The sequence below is a fragment of the Pristiophorus japonicus genome, chromosome 3 (assembly GCF_044704955.1).
Source record: "Pristiophorus japonicus isolate sPriJap1 chromosome 3, sPriJap1.hap1, whole genome shotgun sequence".
Classification (NCBI taxonomy): Eukaryota; Metazoa; Chordata; class Chondrichthyes; family Pristiophoridae; genus Pristiophorus; species Pristiophorus japonicus.
Genome location: NC_091979.1, coordinates 163,948,749 through 163,969,632, shown reverse-complemented (window position 1 = coordinate 163,969,632; position 20,884 = coordinate 163,948,749). Strand labels below are relative to the sequence as shown.

Below are 20,884 nucleotides of genomic sequence, written 5' to 3'. Positions count from 1 at the left end.
TTGCAACTCATTGGCAGCAGATGGTGGGCGCTATGGCTGTCAGCAACGTCAACCCCGTTAGGGGCACAAAGGTATCTTCATCCCCTCTCCTTTTCTCATCTTTCAAAGCTCAAGTTTTATAATTTTACAGCTCCTGATAACATCTGCATTCCTTGCTCCATTCCTGCCCCGACCTTAATGCGAGTCTTGTGCCTTTAGCTTTCACATAATCAACAAACAAATGAGCAGCCTGTCCGAGCCACCCACTGAGAATGAGGAAGATGAAGAAGAGTAAAGCACGCGTCACTGCATTTCTCACCCGCAGGCACCACCTCACACATACTGGCACTACACGATCTTTAGAGGAAAGTTAAATAGAGGGCTGCCTGGGTGATGCACAAGGGACCTGCGTGCAGCAGCAAGGCCAAGGGGAAAGGGTACCCTGGGAGCCAGCTCCCCGGAGAGCGAATTCGCGTGGGAGTTCTGCTGCACAGGAATCAGATGAGGACCTCGATGGGGAGGCGTTCACAAGAAGGGTGATGGTCATGCATTGAGAAGATATGTGCAATACAAGGGTGCCCGAGAGCCTCTCGGCAATGGTAAGGAGCGTGGAGGAGTCTGCCTTCAACATTGCAGTGTGCTCTGTGCACACCAGGGTGCCCACCATTTCCACTCTGCAGAGGATTTACGGTAGAGGAGACTAACAATATTCCAACAGTGGATAGTCAAGGGGCTATGGGGGGAGAGGAACTTAACACAATCACAATGGAGGTGGTACTCAGTAAGATAATGGGACTAAAAGGTAGATAAACCCCTGGACCTGATGGCTTGCATCGTAGGGTCTTGAGAAGTAGTGGCAGGGATTATGGATGCATTAGTTGTAATTTACCAAAATTCCCTGGATTCTGGGGAGGTCCCAGCAGATTGGAAAACTGCAAATGTAATGCCCCTCTTTAAAAAAGCAGGCAGACAAAAAACAGGAAACTATAGACCAGTTAGCCTAACATCTGTGGTTGGGAAAATGTTGGTGTCCATTATTAAAGAAGCAGTAGCAGGACATTTGGGAAAGCAAAATTCGGTCAGGCAGAATCAGCATGAATTTATGAAGGGGAAGTCATGTTTGACAAATTTGCTGGAATTCTTTGAGGATGTGACGAACATGGTGGATAAAGGGGAACCAGTGGATGTGGTGTATTTGGACTTCCAGAAGGCATTTGACAAGGTGCCACATAAAAAGGTTACTGCACAAGATAAAAGCCACATAAAAAGGTTACTGCACAAGATAAAAGTTCACAGGATTGATGGTAATATATTAACATGGATAGAGGGATTGGCTAACTTACAAAAAAGAGAGTCGAGATAAATGGTTCATTCTCGGGTTGGCAATCAGTAACTAGTGGGGTGCCGCAGGGATTAATGCTAGGACCCCAACTATTTACAATCTATATGAACGACTTGGAAGAAGTGACTGAGTGTAACGTAGCAAAGTTTGTTGACGATACAAAGATGGGAGGAAAAGCAATGTGTGAGGAGGACATAAAAAATCTGGAAAAGGACATAGACAGGCTAAGTGAGTGGGCAAAAATTTGGCAGATGGAGTATAATGTTGGAAAGTGTGAGGTCATGCTCTTTGGCAGAAAATAATCAAAGAGCAAGTTATTATTTAAATGGAGAAAGATTGTAAAGTGCTGCAGTATAGCGGGACCTGGGGGTACTTGTGCATGAAACACAAAAGGCTAGTATGCAGGTACAGCATGTGATCAGGAAGGCCAATGGAATCTTGGCCTTTATTGTAAAGGGGATGGAGTATAAAAGCAGGGAAGTCTTGCTACAGCTATACAGGCTATAGGTGAGGCTACACCTGGAATACTGCGTGCAGTTTTGGTTTCCATATTTACGAAGAAAGGATATACTTGCATTGGAGGCAGTTCAGAGAAGGTTCACTAGGTTGATTCTGGAGATGAGGGGGTTGACTTATGAGGAAAGGTTGAGTAGGTTGGGCCTCTATTCATTGGAATTCAGAAGAAGGAGGGGTGATCTTATCAAAACATATAAGATTATGAGGGGGCTTGACAAGGTGGATGCAGAGAGAATGTTTCCACTGATAAGGAAGACTAGAACTAGGGGGAATAATCTTAGAATAAGGGTCCGCCCATTTAAATCTGAGATGAGGAGGAATTTCTTTGAGAGTTGTATGTCTGTGGAATTCGCTGCCTCAGAGAGCTGTGGAAGCTGGGTCATTGAATAAATTTAAGACAGAAATAGACAGTTTCTTAAATGATAAGGGAATAAGGGGTTATGGGGAGCGGGCAGGGAAGTGGACCGGAGTCCATGATCGGATCAGCCGTGATCGTATTAAATGGCAGAGCAGGATTGAGGGGCCATGTGACCTACTCCTGCTCCTATTTCTTATGTTCTTATGGTGGACTCCCAGACCTGTGCGGATCCAAACCTCATGACGCTTTTTCATGGGCGATGTGGCAGCTTCCATTGCAGCACAGGCGTAAGTGACGCAACATTTTAGTGCGGTAATGCAGACAATGGTTGGCATTGAATCTCAGACTTAGCTGGATGCCACACAAGCTCTGTCTGCTGCTATTGTCACTCGGTCCACCACAATCCACCGGTAATCTCACGGTATCGCAGTAGGCCACCAATCTGTGCTCCAGTAGATTGGTAGGGATGCAGAGGTGCTGCCTCGGGGAGTGGCAGTGGGTCAGTGGAGCAAGAACCTGCTGTCTTCTCTCAGGATGACAGCATTCCGGATCCCGCCATTACCACTCCGCCATTGCACTTATTGCTGCCCATCATCCAGCCAGCCCATACTGCTGCTTGAGGTGGTAGTGTACAGCCGGGCCTTCCAGGCCCAGAGCTCGTCGAGGGCATCCTGTAAGGCCATCTGTAGTCTCTGGCACCGACACTCAGCAGCCTTCCATCAGCCCTGCTGCAGCCACTAGGGAGAAATTACATTGAAGCAGAAGATTAGGAAAAGGGACTGTAAAGTGGGGAGGTAAGGGTTTGCACAAGGGTGAGAAGTCAATATTGTTGTTGTAAATATGTGGTTAATGGTTTTTGATAAATTCATTACTGGAATGTTGCAGATTTGGTGCTGTCTCGTTTCAGTTTTGGGGTGAGGTATGGAATGACAAGTTGATGGAATGATGGGGACGTGCTCAGCAACCGGAAAAAGGTCTCAAAGTCACTGGAAACAAAGTCTGATGAGGCGGTTATGGCAGTCCATAAGTCCAGCTGAGTGGCTGCCTCCTCAGTCGCTGCTGTTTGTCCTCCTCCTCCTCCTCCCCCTGATGTGGTGGAGCTACGCCTGGTGGCAATGGCTGTGCCCTCATGTTGGCCAAGTTGTGCAGCATGCAGGAGATGACAACGAAAAGTGACACCCTCTCAACCAAGTACTGGAAGGCTCCTCCCGAGTGGTCAAGGCAACGAAACCGTGTTCCAGCACTCCGATGCTCTGCTCAATGATGTTCCTGGTGGCAGCATGGTCTTCACTATGAGTATTGGGGTTGAGGAGGGTAGTCATGAGCCAGGTGGAGAGAGAATAGCCCTGGTCTCCCAGCAGTCAGCTGCAAGCTTCATGTGGTGAGAAGAGCCGTCACTCTGGTCTGACGCAGGATGAAGGCATCATGGCTGCTGTCAGGATAGCGGGCATTGACGTTGAGGATTCGCTGTGTGTGGTTGCACACCAACTGCACGTTAAGTGAGTGGTAGCCTTTGCGGTTACGAAATACCTCAGGATTGTTATGAGGTGCCCATAAAGCGATGTGGCAGTCAATGGCACCCTGCACCATGGGGAAGCCCGCTATCCTGGCAAAGCCACATGCATGCTCCTGCTGCTTCTCTCCGATCATGGGGAACACAATGTAGTCCCTTCTCCTTCTGTACAGAGCATCTGTGATCTGGCGGATGGAGCAATGGACAGCAAACTGGGAGATGTTGGTGATGTCACCTGTTGCACACTGGAAGGATCCACTAATGTAGAAATTGAGCGCGATGGTGAACTTGACTGCCACTGAAAGAGCCGTGGTCACCCTGGTCTGAGGCTCGAGGTGGGGCTGCAGGAGGTGGCAGAGCTCTGTGACTACGTCCTTGCGGAGCATTCAAATACACCGTTCCTCAGGTGAAATTCATGTAGAACTGCTGCCGGAATACCCTGGGTGGGTAGGGCCACTTGTTGAGCCCTGTTGACCTCCTATCTCTGCACCTCAGTTGCCTCCAACGTTGACGCTGGAGGGCGAGGGCCTGTGCCAGCACAGCCCCCATGAAAGCATCCAAATAATTGCAGTTTCAAATCTCCGCTCAAGGAAACTCAAGAATCTTTATGAACCAGAACACTCAAACTCCAAAACGCTCAAATCGGTCATAAGGCCTGTTTGCCCAAGTGAAAGTAACAAGGCAGCATTTTGGCTGATTAAAACTAAACCGGATGTTGACGCCTTTAAATAGCTCTCCTCCAACCAACTGAAAGCTGCCTTCTCTTCCTGTCGTTAACGGTAAGCGCACAAGCAGGGCACAAGAGGGAAATTTTCATACGGGGTGCTACCGGGGTGCTGTGCACGGCAATTACATCCCGATCTCCAGGCACAGGAGATCGGGACGCAATATCTTACCGCCGCCGCAAAATTCCTGCCAAATTTAGCAGAAGTCGCTGATCTCGCTGCACCTGGTTGCAAACCCATTTGCGCCCCATTATGGCCCCCGGAAGCGCTAACGGGAGGCGCAAAGGAGCCCCATTTCTTAAAAAAATATATAAATTATTAAAATCGTTAGTTCTGGTAAAATCAGTAGGACATTGGGGTTTCTGCAACTTGCCAATGTGCCAATGTGCCAATGGTGTAAGTTTTATTGCATCACAAGCTTCTCTAACTATATTACAGGATATACCAGAGAATTTTCATTATACCTCTGGTCAAGAGACAGAACAACACCCTTTAACTTTAGACGAGAGTCACACTGCCAATTTAGACACCACAGCCCAAGGCTGTGAAAACTTAGAAGTACAGGTACAGTGCCTAAAATCCATAACCCTCGGGACTGAGGCCGTTCCGAATTCCGGGCTTTCTGGAATTTCGGTTTGCTTTCTGACATCATGAATCTGGAAACATCCGCGCACAGGATCAGATATTTCCGGATTTTGGAACGTCAGAAAGGGGAGGGTGGGGGGATTACTGATGAGGAGGATGTCGTTGGGCCGGCCACGCCGAGGAGCTGTTAGTGTCGGGAGGGCCCCGACGAGGAGGCCCGGAGGTAAGGGCAGCAGCGGCGGGGCAATGCGAGCGGTGGCGAGGCGAGAGGTCAGGCAGCGACGGGACTCCCGAGGTTGACAGGGTCATCGGGTCCGGATTCTGGACGACCCTACCACCAACCATCCCCGAGTCCGGAACATTCCGTATTCCGGAACTCCGGATTCTCGGCACTGCACCTGTACAAAGATTACCAAATTATATACAACACTGTTTAGTTGCACAGACTTTTACAATTAATCAACTGAAGTCCTCAATTATAACAAATTCCCACCAACTGCTATTCTGTGTACAATTGTTGCTCATTAATGTAAAATATATATTGTGTCTATTGTACACTTTGTCTAAATAATTAAACCGGTTACAATCATTTTGTCCAAATAACGGGCTCAAGTTTCGGGCCCCCGCTAGAACGGCGCACATCGGAGCGGCCCGCCTAATTTGTAGAACAGAAATTGCGCCGAACACTTACCTTGCGATTCTCCGATATCTGTAGGCCCGTTTCCAGCTCGGCGTGGCAGGAGCTGCTGGGAGCGGAGCAACAGCACTGCGCCAAAAACAGTGCAGGCAGCTGCGCGTGTGCGCAGTGGAGGCTGCGCTCATGCGCAGTAGCTCCTGGCCCTCCCAGCGCATCCTGTCTCCGAGCGACGACCCTACCTACCCCTGGCCAAAGGGACGTCGCCCCTATCCTGGGTCGAGTGGCCTGACAGTACTTACCTCTTCCGCGGCGGCGGCCCGTCATCTCCTAGGGGTGGGCCTCGCCTGAAGTCCTCAGCGTCAACGGCGGCAGCAGGGCCCACCCGAAGTCCTGGGTTGCGGTCCGGCGGTGGGCCCCGCCCGAGGTCCTCGGTGGTGGCGGGGCCCGCCGGAAGTCCTGAGTGGCGGTCTGACATCTGCTTGGGGTGGGCCCCGCCCAAAGTGGCATCCTTGTCGTCAGCAGGGCCAACCCGAAGTCTTGGGCGGCGGCCCGGAATCTGCTGGGGGAGGGGGGCCGTCCCAGCAGGCTTTTGGAGGGGTCCGGATACTGCAGTAGGTGAGTAGAAACTTTTAATTTTTTATTTATTGATTGATTTATTGGTTGATTTATTTATCATTTATTATTGATGATGGCTCTTTATTTGTAAAAGTGAAGTGTTTAATGCTTGTCAGCTTCCCTCCGCTGCCCCCCGCACCCCCCCACCAATCTCTCGTTCCCTGCGCCTAATTTATAAAGTGTAGGCAAGGTTTCTCTGAGCGTACAAAAAATCTACACTTACTCCATTCTAAATTAGTTTCGAGTAAGTTTTTGCTGACTAAACTTGCAAAACAGGCCTAAGTGGCTGGTAACGCCCCCTTTTGAAAAAAAACTGTTCTAAAACGAAACTATTCTAACTCACTAGAATTGGAGCAAACTAAATGCCGAGAATTGCAATTTCTAAGATACTCCATTCTAAACTAGTTGCTCCAAAAAAATAGGAGCAATTCGAGCCTAAACTTGAGCCCAACGTGCTGAGATATAATACATACAACTTGCCAGTTTATATAGTCAGTTCATTCCATCAGTACCAGTGCAAGTATGAAACACAGGAATAGAATTCAAAAATAAAAAATATTAAATGAACATTTTTCAAGCTGTTGCCCAGGTTTGCTTTTAACTTTAGAATTTGGAGCTCAAGCCTTTCAGCTCTTGAGAGCTGAAGATATGCCATTTTTAGTTAGTATTAAGAAAAATAAAAGATTTAATTTCACAATAAGTAATTTTAGCGAAGGGAAAGAGAAAATATGCCAAGCCTATTAAGTGTGAACTTAGTACAAGAAAAAAAAAATTGCAAAATAATATCTCAGATCTGACAATCAGAAAAAAACAATATCAGAAGAATAAGTTTTCAAACAATGGCATTTACTTCTTCATACATTAGTGCTTTTTTGAGGGGGCTTGAAGAAAGAACCAAGTATAAAGAAATAAATTGAAGTTTATATACTGCCATACACAATATATGTATTCTCAGGGTATTCCAACCAAAGTGCTTCACAGGCAATGAATTGCTTTCGCAGTGTAGTCACTGTAGGTAAACATGGCAGCCACACACAGCAAGGTTCCACAAAAAGCATCACAGCAAGGGTCCACGTCAGTAGAACTTCTCTGTTCTTCTTCAAACAGTGCAATGGGTTCTTTTGTCTCCACTTGATCAGGTCGACAGGGCCTTGGTTTAATATCTCATCAGAAAGATGACACCTCTGACAATGCACCAATCCTCAGTACTGCAGTGAAGTGTCAACTGAAGTGCCAACCTACATTACGTGTTCAAGTACCTGGAGTGGGCTAGAACCCGCAATTATCTGATTTGGAGACAAGAATGTTACTACTAGGCCAAGTTGACACTGTGGGCCCAAGTTTCCACACGATAAAAAACGGGTGCCCCTCCAAGCTGGGCGCCCGTTTTTCGCGCCGAAAAGGGCGCCGGGAAAAAAACGCGCGATTCTGGAGTGCCCTGCAGCTCAATATCTGCTTGGCACGGCGCCCAGGGGGGGCGGAGCCTACACTCGCGCCGATTTTGTAAGTGGGAGGGGGCGAGTACCATTTAAATTAGTTTTTTTCTTGCCGGCAACGCTGTGCGTGCGCGTTGGAGCATTCGCGCACGCGCAGTGTGAAGGAAACATTGGCACTCGGCCATTTTTGTAGTTCTTTGTAGCTGTTTAATTTTTGAACATTTTTTAATAAAAGCACATTGCCATCAGCACATCAGCACTGAGGCTTCTTGCAGCAGTGAGAAGGCTGCAGGAAGCCTCAGAAAGTTGAGGCAGCTGTTTCCCTCCTCCCCCCCCCCCCCGCGGGAACGAACGGCTTCCTCCTCCCCCCTGCCGTCGGGAACGAACGGCTGCCTCAACTTGAGGCTTCCTGCAGAATTCACCCTGGCACTTTCACACTTTCACACAGGTAGGAAGATGGTTTATTTAATCTTTTCTTTGCTTATAAATGTTTATTCAGGTTGGATTTATTTGTATAATTATTTGTATAAGTATAAATAAGGATTTATTATAGAATTTAATGACTTCCCTTCCCCCCCACCTTGTTCTGGACGCCTAATTTGTAACCTGCGCCTGATTTTTTAATGTGTAGACAAGGTTTTTTCAGTTCGACAAAAATCTTCACTTGCTCCATTCTAAGTTAGTTTGGAGTATGTTTTCACTGTGGAAACTTTCAAATCAGGCGTCAGTGGCTGGACACACCCCCTTTTGAAGAAAAAATTCTGTTCCAAAGTGGAACTGTTCTACCTGACTAGAACTGCAGAAAAAAAAATGTGGAGAATTGCGATTTCTAAGATAGTCCGTTCTCCACCAGTTGCTCCTAAAAATCAGGTGCAAATCATGTGGAAACTTGGGCCCTGTATCTTTTATTTCTAGAACATTTACCAAAATGAACATGTAAACGCATTAATTTATTTCATGAACAATTTGAAAGTGAAAATAACCTCTAGTTTTCACCTCCCTCACTGTGATACCTTGACAGAGTCTACTGATTTCAATCTACTGATTTCAGCGTGCCTGCTGACCCGCTCACCAACTTCTCAATAGGGGCTTTGCTTTCCTGAACTCGGTAAAGGCAGCTGAAAAACTTGTAAAAAGTTTGACTTACCATTCTAATGTGATCATGTCAAAATTTAAAGAACTACCTCCAAATTGATGGAAAGCTGACTCCAAAGGTTTGTTTTTGAAGTGAAAAATGAGACCTAATTTCAGGTTGGCTTAGTCAGTAAAGGTGGATGGGGTTAAAAAAAGGTTTTGCTTAAAAAGGAACTGAATACTTGGACTAGCTGTCAGAGGCATATTCCACTTGTACACTACGTGGCTGCTACGGAGAAGTGCTAAAAGTAGGACAAGCTACACCCTAGAGAAGCAGGTGGGAGAATTGTCTTCAAATCCGTATATTGGTCACCTGCAGAGCAGCTCAAAGTAACTGAGTGAGCAAGCTGTTTCAATCACTTAACCACAAGAGACGAGTAACCAAAGAAGATCGGGGGACAGGACAGGCCAAGACAGAACAGAAAACAAAAATACATGCTTTTAGAAAAATAGATTAAAAGGATCATGACCATGACATAAAAATACATTAAATCTTGCTTTCTCCATTTGTGGACAACTTATGTTGCCACAATTTAAATTAAGTTTGTGGCAGATAAGTAAGTTCAGCAAATAGAATCTGAGCTTTGACTAGATTAAAATATAATACGTCAAAAAATTAAAGATGTATGTGTTTGTAATTTCTTTTCGATCAGTTTGTCCACACGAGGCAAAGCTCCAAGTGCATATTAGGAGCATTAATATGGGATAAAATATTAACGACGAGAGGAAAACAGATTGCAAACCCAAACAAGTCAGCTGTGTTCATTTTTCAGATTGATGTGCATCAAAATCGATCACACTTTGAAAGCAGAAGCAGACAATACTACTTAATAAGCTCTAATGCAAGAATGCCTTGCGTACACATCACTAGTTTTAATTTAACTATTTTTAAGTTCATCTGCATAGAATGGTGTAACATAGAAAATAGGTGCAGGAGTAGGCCATACGGCACTTCGAGCCTGCACAGCCATTCAATAAAATCATGGCTGATCATTCCCTCTGTACCCCTTTCCTGCTTTCTCTCCATACCCCTTGATCCCTTTAGCCGTAAGGGCCATATCTAACTCCCTCTTGAATATATCCAATAAACTGGCATCAACAACTCTCTGCGGCAGGGAATTTCACAGGTTAACAACTCTCAGTGAAGAAGTTCCTCCGCATCTCAGTCCGAAATGGCCGACCCCTTATCCTAAGACTGTGTTCTGGACTTCAACATCAGGAACATTCTTCCCACATCTAACCAGTCCCGTTCCGTCAGAATCTTATACGTTTCTATGAGATCCCCTCTCATCCTTCTAAACTCCACTGTATAAAGGCCCAGTTGATCCAGTCTCTCCTCATACGTCGGTCCAGCCTCTCCTCATACGTCGGTCCAGCCATCCGTGGAATCAATCTGGCGAACCTTCGCTGCACTCCCTCAATAGCAAGAACGTCCTTCCTCAGATTAGAAGACCAAAACTGAACACATTATTCCAGGTGAGGCCTCACCAAGGCCCTGTACAATTGCAGTCAAGACCTCCCTGCTCCTATACTCAAATCGCCTAGCTATGAAGGCCAACATGCCATTTGCCTTCTTCACTGCCTGCTGTACCTGCATGCCAACTTTCAATGACTGATGAACCATGACACCCAGGTCTCGTTGCACCTCCCCTTTTCTTAATCTGCCGCCATTCAGGTAATATTCTGCCTTTGTGTTTTTGCCCCCAAAGCGGATAACCTCACATTTATCCACATTATACTGCATCTGCCATGCATTTGCCCACTCACCTAACCTGTCCAAATCACCCTGCAACCTCTTAGCATCCTCCTCACAGCTCACACCGCCACCCAGTTTAATGTCAACTGCAAACTTGGAGATATTACACTCAATTCCTTCATAGAAACATAGAAAATAGGTGCAGGAGTAGGCCATTCGGCCCTTCTAGCCTGCACCGCCATTCAATGAGTTCATGGCTGAACATGCAACTTCAGTACCCCAATCCAAATCATTAATGTATATTGTAAAGAGCTGGGGTCCCAGCACTCCGTCCTGCGGCACTCCACTAGTCACTGTCTCCCATTCCGAAAAGGACCCGTTTATCCCGACTCTCTGCTTCCTGTCTGCCAACCAATTCTCTATCCACGCCAGTACATTAACCCCAATACCATGTGCTTTGATTTTGCACACCAATCTCTTATGTGGGACCTGGTCAAAGGCCTTTTGAAAGTCCAGATACACCACATCCACTGGTTCTCCCTTGTCCACTCTACTAGTTACATCCTCAAAAAATTCTGGAAGATTTGTCAAGCATGATTTCCCTTTCATAAATCCATGCTGACTTGGACCGATCCGGTCACTGCTTTCCAAATGCGTTGCTATTTCATCTTTAATAATTGATTCCAACATTTTCCCCACTACTGATCTCAGGCTAACCGGTCTATAATTACCTGTTTTCTCTCTCCCTCCTTTGTTAAAAAGTGGTGTTACATTAGCTACCCTCCAGTCCATAGGAACTGATCCAGAGTCGATAGACTGTTGCAAAATGATCACCAATGCATCCACTATTTCTAGGGCCACTTCCTTAAGTACTCTGGGATGCAGACAATCAGGCCCCGGAGATTTATCAGTCTTCAATCCCATCAATTTCCCGCCTAATAAGGATATCCTTCAGTCCTCCTGTTCACTGGACCCTTGGTCCCTTAGTACCTCCAGAAGGTTATTTGTGTCTTCCTTCGTGAAGACAGAACCAAAGTATTTGTTCAATTGGCCTGCCATTTCTTTGTTCACCATTATAAATTCACCCTGAGTCCGACTGCAAGGGATCTACGTTTGTCTTCATTAATCTTTTTCTCTTCACATATCTATAGAAGCTTTTGCAGTCAGTTTTTATGTTCCCGGCAAGCTTCCTCTCGTACTCTATTTTCCCCCTCCTAATTAAACCCTTTGTCCTCCTTTGCTGAATTCGAAATTTCTCCCAGTCCTCAGGTTTGCTGCTTTTTCTGGCCAATTTATATGCCTCTTCCTTGGATCTAACACTATTCTTAATTTCTCTTGTTAGCCACGGTTGAGCCACCTTCCCTGTTTTATTTTTACTCCAGACAGTAATGTACACTTGTTGAAGTTCATCCGTGTGATCTATAAATGCTTGCCATTGCCTATCCACCGTCAACCCTTTAAGTATCATTTGACAGTCTATTCTAGCTAATTCACACCTCATGCCGTCGAAGTTAGCTTTCCTTAAGTTCAGGATCCTAGTTACTGAATTAACTGTGTCAATCTCCATCTTAATAAAGAATTCCACCATATTATGGTCACTCTTCCCCAAGGGGCCTCGCACATGATTGCTAATTGGTCCCTTCTCATTATACATCACCCAGCCTAAGATGGCCAGCTGTCTAGTTGGTTCCTCGACATATTGGTCAAGAAAACCATTCCTAATACACTCCAGGAAATCCTCCTCCACCGCACTGCTACCAGTTTGGTTAGCCCAATCTATATGTAAATTAAAGTCGCCCATGATAATTGCTGTACCTTTATTGCACACATCCCTTATTTCTTGTTTGATGCCATCCCCAACCTCACTACTACTGTTTGGTGGTCTGTAAACAACTCCCACCAGCGTTTTCTGCCCTTTGGTATTCCGCAGCTCCACCCATACCGATTCCACATCATCTAAGCCAATGTCCTTCCTTACTATTGCATTAATTTCCTCTTTAACCAGCAACGCCACCCCGCCTCCTTTTCCTTTCTGTCTATCCTTCCTAAATGTTGAATACCCCTGGATGTTGAGTTCCCAGCCTTGGTCACCCTAGAGCCATGTCTCTGTGATGCCAATTACATCATATCCATTAACTGCTATCTGTGCAGTTAATTCGTCCACCTTATTCCAAATACTCCTCGCATTGAGGCACAGAGCCTTTAAGGCTTGTCTTTTTAAACACACTTTGCCCCTTTAGAATTTTGCTGTAATGTGGCCCTTTTTGTTTTTTGCCTTTGGTTTCTCTGCCTTCCACTTTCACTCTTCTCCTTTCTATCTTTTGCCTCCGTCTCCCTTTTATTTCCCTCTGCCTCCTTGCATAGGTTCCCATCCCCCTGCCATATTAGTTTAACTCCTCCCAACAGCACTAGCAAACACACCCCCTCGGACATTGGTTCCGATTCTGCCCAGGTGCAAACCGTCCAGTTTGTACTGGTCCCAACTCCCCCAGAACCGGTTCCAATGCCCCAGGAATTTGAATCCCTCCCTTCTGCACCACTCCTCAAGCCAAGTATTCATCTGAGCTATCCTGCGATTCCTACTCTGACTAGCACATGGCACTGGTAGCAATCCTGAGATTACTACTTTTGAGGTCCTACTTTTTAAATTTAGCTCCTAGCTCCCTAAATTCGTCTCGTCGGACCTCATCCCGTTTTTTTTACCTATATCGTTGGTACCTATATGCACCACGACAACTGGCTGTTCACCCTCCCTTTTCAGAATGTCCTGCACCGGCTCAGAGACATCATTGACCCTTGCACCAGGGAGGCAACATACCATCCTGGAGTCTCGGTTGCGACCGCAGAAACGCCTATCTATTTCCCTTACAATCGAATCCCCTATCACTATCGCTCTCCCACTCTTTTTCCTTCCCTCCTGTGCAGCAGAGCCACCCACGGTGCCATGAACTTGGCTGCTGTTGCCTTCCCCTGATGAGTCATACCCCTCAACAGTACCCAAAGCGGTTTATCTGTTTTGCAGGGGGATGACCGCAGGGGACCCCTGCACTACATTCCTTGCACGGCTCTTCCTGTTGGTCACCCTTTCCCTATCTGGCTGTGTACCCTTTACCTGCGGTGTGACCAACTCGCTAAACGTGCTATTCACGTCATTCTCAGCATCGTGGATGCTCCAGAGTTCATCCACCCACAGCTCCAGTGCTGCAATGCGGTCCGTCAGGAGCTGTAGGCGGATGCACTTCCTGCACACGTAGTCGTCAGGGACATCGGAAGCGTCCGAGTTCCCACATAGTACAGGAGGAGCATAACACGTGTCCGAGCTCTCCTGCCATGACTTAACCCTTAGATTAACTTAATTGGGCAACAATGTTAAAAGGTTACTTGCTGATATAGAAAAGAAAGAAAAACTACTTACCAATCACCAGCCAATCACTTACCCCCTTGACTGTGATGTCACCTTTCGATTTCTTTCTACTTCTTCTTTGCCTCCCTGCTGCAGCTGCACCAGCTGGCCTTTATAGGCCTCACCAACGCTGCTGCTCCGCCTCTCGAACTGCTGCCGCCGATCCCGGACTCCCGCTGGGCCTTTATAGGCCTCACCCACGCTGCTGCTCCGCCTCTCGAACTGCCGCAGATCCCCGGACTCCTGTTGGGCCTTTATAGGCCTCACCCACGCTGCTGCTCCACCTCTCGAACTGCCGCAGATCCCCAGACTCCCGCTGGGCCTTTATTGGCCTCATCCACGCTGCTGCTCTGCCTCTCGAACTGCCGCAGATCCCCAGACTCCCGCTGGGCCTTTATTGGCCTCATCCACGCTGCTGCTCTGCCTCTCGAACTGCCGCAGATCTCCGGACTCCCGTTGGGCCTTTATAGGCCTCAACCACGCTGCTGCTCCGCCTCTCAAACTGCCGCAGATCCCCGTACTTCCGCTGGGCCTTGAAAGGCCTCACCCACGCTGCTGCTCCGCCTCTCCGATGCTGCCGCCGATCCCCGGACTCCCGCTGGCCTCTATAGGCCTCATGAACTCCTGCTCCGTCTCTCCGACGCTGTAGTTTATCACACACTAACTTTTCACCACAGTCTGAATTCAGCCCAAAATGATAGGACACTTAAAGTTGCCTTTTGTTCTATGTGAAAGTAGTTTCACCAACTGTTGGTGAGTGCAATCCACAGCACAAAAGTGTCCTTATTTTACGATGGGAAAATAAAAATGTATAGTGGATAATCTTCTGAGGATTGTGTTAAGGAACATTGTTGGAGAAAAGCAGAGGAAGCTTTCAAATTTATCCGAATAATTTATCTAATCAACACCCGCTTGACGTGCTCAACCAGGTCAAAACGTTAAAAAAAAACACTAATGCATATTTGGATTTTAAGTTAGAGTCAAACACAAAGCTGCTTTTAGGGAGGAAAAAACTGCTACTCACTCTGGTACATAGTGAGCTGCAGAAACAGGCTGAATAAGATCAACTTAAACTTCCAACTATTGTGGCCTGGATTTACAAGCCCACGAGCAAAACAATATTTATAAGCGCGACAACCTTTTGTTATGAATTTATAAAAAAGAATGAATCCCAGTATCTTTTGGCATTTGTACTAAAACATTTTGCTGCACTACAAAAGTTATTAATACTCAATGTCCTCAAACTTTAATATACAGCAATGTAAATACATCACTGATGCTGCAAAAAACATTGATGAATTACCTACCATCAGCACTGTTGGTATCTTGGTCACTGGTAATCGATACAGTGGGAATGATGGGCCCAGCAGACAGTTGCTCTGTGCATATATCTGGAGAGGAGGGCAACTGAGAATTGGCATTGTTTGTAGAAGCAGCTGCCATATTGGTCAATAAGCGATCCTCTGCAAAAAGAAATTGATTTTCATCAACTATGGCTTCAAAAGTTTAAGACCACAGAACCTGGTGCTAAATTGTTTTATTGCATCTGCAAATTATTTTGAATAAACTTAAAATAAAGATTCACCAAAATAAGATTAAACTTGTGCTTGAAGATTGCTCCCACCTGATAAATGAGTGCATGTTGTATCAATAGTACATATATACAGTGTGTGTCATAGAGGGAGAGAGGGATAAAGAGAGTGGAGATATTCATTCTATAGTGAACACAATACAACTTCAATTTCTGATCATAATGAAGATGTTTTGGGAAGAATCAAAAACAAATTGTCACTCAACCTTTTGGGCATGGTTGTGGTGCTTCATTGTGACACAAAATGAGAATATACATTTACACCCTCAATCCTCAATTGACAGTTAGTACAGACATGTGAGTTATTGCCAAGTGAAGGCCGGGGTTCCCCACAGGAGGGAAAGTAGAGGGAGAGTGACCTTGGCTGGTTGCACAGCAGTGGTAAAGCAGGACGCTGGTCGTCACAGATAGTGGATCACATAGGGATACCGCCCTCTCCCACCCCCCCACACACACATTCTTTCCCCCCCAAAATGAGAAGTGAAGAAACTGGTGATTAAGGTGAGAACGTAACATTTCAGAAGAATTTTACTTCACACACAAACACATGGAGCTTTTGGTAATTTAGTTCACAAGTGTGCACTTCAACCCTCCAAATCCAGGCTTCAGACATTCTTTACCACATTACAGCAGACTGGAAAGTTATGTTTGAAATCTTTTCAGTCTTCTCTTTTGGAAGATTTATTTTGCTCGGTTAGAAGTTTGATGCAGTCTAGCCCTCGAGGGAATCACTGTGGATCAGGTTGTTTTAGTTCTCATGTTTTTTTCCCAGTTGGGTGTCCTGAAACTAAACCCAATCTTTGAGAGTCTCCAAATCGAGCTACTGAGAAATCCAAGTTACTGTCTGCCCAATATAGAGCGTGCACTCTCCTTGTAGGAATGCCCCTGGCTTACCCAAGTCCAGAGAATTGACATGTAGATTGGCAGAGCCAAGGTTGAGAGACTCCCAAGATTGGGAAATTTAATCAGCACAGAGCACTGGTAAGCTTCCTGCAGTTTGAGACCAGCTCCTGTAAAAGGAGCAATAATAGCAATTAAATATTAGATACCTCAAAATTAAACATTAAATTCCTCAAATACCACAGAGGCAATCTACTGGCCAGGGATTGACTTTACTAATTAAGGACATGATTACAGTCATAGTACGGAAAGTCCTTGATAAAAGTGGTGTTTGGTTTAAGTTCAGACATAATAAGGGATCTTTCAAACTGATCAGATTTTTTTTTAAATAGCTAAGTCAAACCTTTGTCGCCATTTTGTAATCCTGAGGAAGAATTTCGTGGCGAAGTATCCAGTACACTGCTCTGTGAAAGACAATAAATATACACTGTTAAACAAATGGAAGTTTAAAAAAAAGTTTGAAAGATCCACAAATGATCAGGGCACAGTAAGTTCATTAAAAGTTAGGTAATTGGCAACACATGTAACATTTTGTTTAGAACCTGCTATACATGTTACTGACCATTAAAATTCTATACATCAAAGATGGAAAATACAGATGGAAACCCTTAAACCCACACAAGACCGCCAACTAAAACACAAAAACAAACAAACAGAGAGCAGGCTGAATTTTCTAGCCAACTTAATCTAGTTTTCAACACTCTACACATAAGCAACATGTTAAAATGATATGCAAGTGGTATGAGCAAACTTAGTAGTACCTAAATTAATCAGCATTTTTTGGGGAGGAAGTTAGGGGTAAGGAGGTTTACAATTTGAGATTTGGGGCTCAATAATGTTCCAAGCAATCAGAGTCATGACTTCAGAAAAAAAAAGATTCCAATTGCCTGATACAAGAAGCAATGCAAATGCCCTCAGCTACTCGAATCATTGGAAAAATTGATGGGAAAATGTGTCTCACATTCAGAAAAATCACTTTTGCTTTGCTGGTAACAACCTTTTGGGAACAGAAAAGAAAGAAGGGTCACCTTAGGACAGCTAGACACTGAAGCAAAGAGGGCCTAAATGCAAACTGTAAACCGAGAAAAAGACCGCTCCAGAAGGCACTCATTGACTTATTGGTATGAACTCAATTAGTCAAGAAGTTGAATACCTTAGTTTCTTCAGTTGACCTCAATCTGCCAGGACTTGGTGGTACTGTTGGTCGTTTCCGTCCTTTTTCTTGTTGAAATAGATCCTGTAGTCTACAATAAAGTGGTTTTTAATATTTACGGTGCTGTGCTATAAATTTAAATAGTACCTACTGCGCTACCTAAACAGAATGAATCCATGTGGCAAATTATGACATACCAAGACTTTAGTAATTGCATCAACTAAATTAGACAATTGGCAATTAAATAATCTCGTCAACCAAACTGCCATGACCACACACTATATAAATACAGAGTCACTACTACTAATGCATAAGCAAAATGCTGCATATGCTGAAAATTTGAAATAAAAACAGAAAATGCTGGAAATACTCAGCAGGTCAGGCAAAATCTGTGAAGCGAGAAACAGAGTTAACATTTCGGGTCGATTACCTTTTGTCAGAACTGGAAAAAGTTTGAGGGCTGGTGTTGGTGTGGGGTGGTGCTAACCTGGCGCATCATATGCAACCAGGATATTCAGTGTCAAGTGAAGTAAATTTGGCCATGGTGAGGCCATTCCTAGCATCCCGGCAAGCAATGTGGTTGAGTGCCGATGCCCTGTGCAGCATCAGTTGATTGCGGAGAAGGTTGGTGTTGTTGGTGTGCCTGGTGCTGCTGGTGGTGGGGCTGATCGTGGTGGAATTCTGAGGACCAAGGTGAGTGTGTTTCAAGGGCACCCAGGGCACTACTGGAATAGATGGCAGGTGAAGTAGAGATGACAGAAGCAATCTGTCAATTGTGGGAGATGTAATGAGGTCAAACTGGATGGAGACTTGTGTAAAGTCTTGCAGCATCCTGAATAGGTAGTGGAAATGCAGTTTAGAGAAGCTTGAGGTTAAGGGAGCTTTGGCTTGACATTTGAAGCGGTCAACTCATCAGCTGATTCAATGGCCACTGATCTCCGGCCTCAGCTTCACAGACGAGGCCTAGGCACAGCGGAAAACCGGTTGGCGACCTGTTAAATCCAAAAAACTGGGGAAAAAAAAACATTGGTTACTGATTTTAACTGCCTTCCCCGCCGCTGCAGGTCAGGTCTGCTCAGCGCTGGCAGATCCAACATTTGGTAAAGGCACATGGTGGCAGGTTCACAGTGGGGTCCTGACCAACTGGGGGAAAATAAACACTTTCCCACCTGACTCACCACCGATCCAGCCCGGAGTATTTCCAGCATTTCTATTTTTAATGTCACTAATACTAATTGATTTCACAATCATTCCTCTCAATTTTTTCCAGTATTACCTGGTGTATACTGATACACAATAATGCAAAGTTAAAAGACAACTACCCTCAGTGGTCACTATGTATTAAAACCCATCACTATGAACTATACCAGTATTTGAACAGTGATTAAAGTAGCCCCAACTCCACCTGTTATTCCAAGCCTGTAATAACTCGCACAAGTTCTGTTTCTTGGTAATTAAGCAATCGTCCACAAGTAGCAACTGTTGGGGGTTGTCGATTGGGGAGGACAGCAACCTTGCCTGAGTTTTCTCAAACCAGTTTCGAAACTCTGCCTCTTCCATCTGCGTCAACAAATAATACACTTCAGCCTCAAGAAGGAATAAGGTTTACTTATAAGGAAGTTGGCATTGTTTCAATCACGATTTTAAACCGGTGTGAAAAAGATAGTTACTTCTTTCTGTGCAAACAAATCTTCAATTTTCTCTTCTCTTGTTTTATTGAAAGTATCAGTTTTCAGGGAAACAAGGCGATCGTCCACTGTTAAATAGATTTGTGATACCCTAAATAACAGATGTTTTTGTTAGCAACCATCTTAATAAAACTATCCTTACACAAGCAGAAGGAATTGTGTTCTCAGTTGAGTTCAAACTTACTTTTGTGAAAAATCCTTCAAGTCCTGGATAATCAATTGCTTTGATGGCATTTGATGTTTGATGCATATTTCTAGTGGTGGAAGGCAAATTTCAAGCATCCTGATGGGGGCAAAGCTGATAGAATAAAAAGTTAACACATTTGTCAATCAATGGCAGCAATAGCAAATTGATTATATAAATTAGTATCTGAGAAATGGTGCAATTATTTGTTTAAAATGGGGTGGGTTCGGATTTCCTGACACACAGGGTTATTCTTTCTGGAACAATGCAGTGACTCTAAGTCCTTCCGATTTCATCATACTCTACAGGCTTCAGCACAATTCTATTCTGTCCACAAGGAGCTTTTACTGCAGTTTTAGAAGTGCAGGATGACCAGTCACGTTCCATTACGTACAGGATATTGAAGTTAGTTAAGATGTTACTATAAGCCACAATATTATAGGGTTGGGTTAATACACAGCCAAGGACATATTTTGGAGGCAATGAACAAATCATACCACTTCAGGCCAGTAAGCACTTAAAAAAAAAAATACTCCAAATAAAAAAGGAGTTGGTGCTTCACAATTAAGGCAAGTGATTGATAAAGCACATCATGTAACAAAAAAACATGGACATACAAGATTATAATTAGATGGATGCATTTTTGTTGCTCAAGTGTTTTTATATCAATGAGAGAGTTAATTTACTATATGTACCATGCCCACAAGATGATTTGCATGAAACTATAATATAGAACTATGTGGATAGGAATATTTCACATCTCCCATTATGAACAATCAACTTCAGTATTGAAGATTTATATACTTTCCTGAACATTAGATTGTTCTAAGATGTTTTATCAAACAAAATTTTTATTTAAAAACATTGATTATGAGCACTGTAGATTGGTCTCTTTTAGTTACCTGAAGGAAGCAACCATCTGATTGTAGGAGAAATACTGGTGATAATCATGATGCATAGAGTGACCACAAGGCTCTGCATTTGCTCTACGGGTATACTGATGGCCATAGAACCTTAACTCCAGATACTTGGCAAAGGACATGGACCAAGAGTCCCTGGAGAGCGGAACCACTGGAGTTACCTACAATAGTACACAATATATTACATATACTGTAAAAACAAAACACATCTGGTAAACACTATTTAAATCCTGCAATATGTTATCCAGTTTTATTCTCATGAAATGGTTATCTTCAGGCAAGTGATTATTCTGGAGTACCTGTTTACATATTCTGCACCAAGAGTAGGTTAGGATTGTGTGCTGGTAGCCAGGAACGGGAGAATCCAACTCTTTTAATACAATCTGTGCACAGCCATTACCATGCACAAAACGGCGTATATGGTGTACCATTGGTGTTTCACAGAACATGCTAGGACACTGATAGGAGGGTCTGCAAAGAAAAAAAATTAGGGAAATGTATCAAAACTT

At 44.6% G+C, this 20,884-nt stretch overlaps 1 protein-coding gene across 4 annotated transcripts in view; it reads right to left on the bottom strand.

The window, feature by feature from the left end:
* Positions 1-20,884, bottom strand: part of pikfyve (phosphoinositide kinase, FYVE finger containing) — a 215,381-nt gene that overhangs the window by 39,398 nt on the left and 155,099 nt on the right. For 3 of the 4 annotated variants that reach the window (XM_070876033.1, XM_070876034.1, XM_070876035.1), the window contains 8 exons: positions 20,675-20,846; positions 20,358-20,536; positions 19,456-19,569; positions 19,254-19,362; positions 18,989-19,143; positions 17,584-17,674; positions 16,774-16,834; positions 15,247-15,402 (listed from right to left, as the gene is read on the bottom strand). In XM_070876033.1, the coding sequence (XP_070732134.1) occupies positions 15,247-15,402; positions 16,774-16,834; positions 17,584-17,674; positions 18,989-19,143; positions 19,254-19,362; positions 19,456-19,569; positions 20,358-20,536; positions 20,675-20,846 (1,037 nt within the window). Of the gene's footprint in view, positions 1-15,246; positions 15,403-16,773; positions 16,835-17,583; positions 17,675-18,988; positions 19,144-19,253; positions 19,363-19,455; positions 19,570-20,357; positions 20,537-20,674; positions 20,847-20,884 lie in introns of those variants that run through there. The other variant, XM_070876036.1, reaches the window with a different exon arrangement.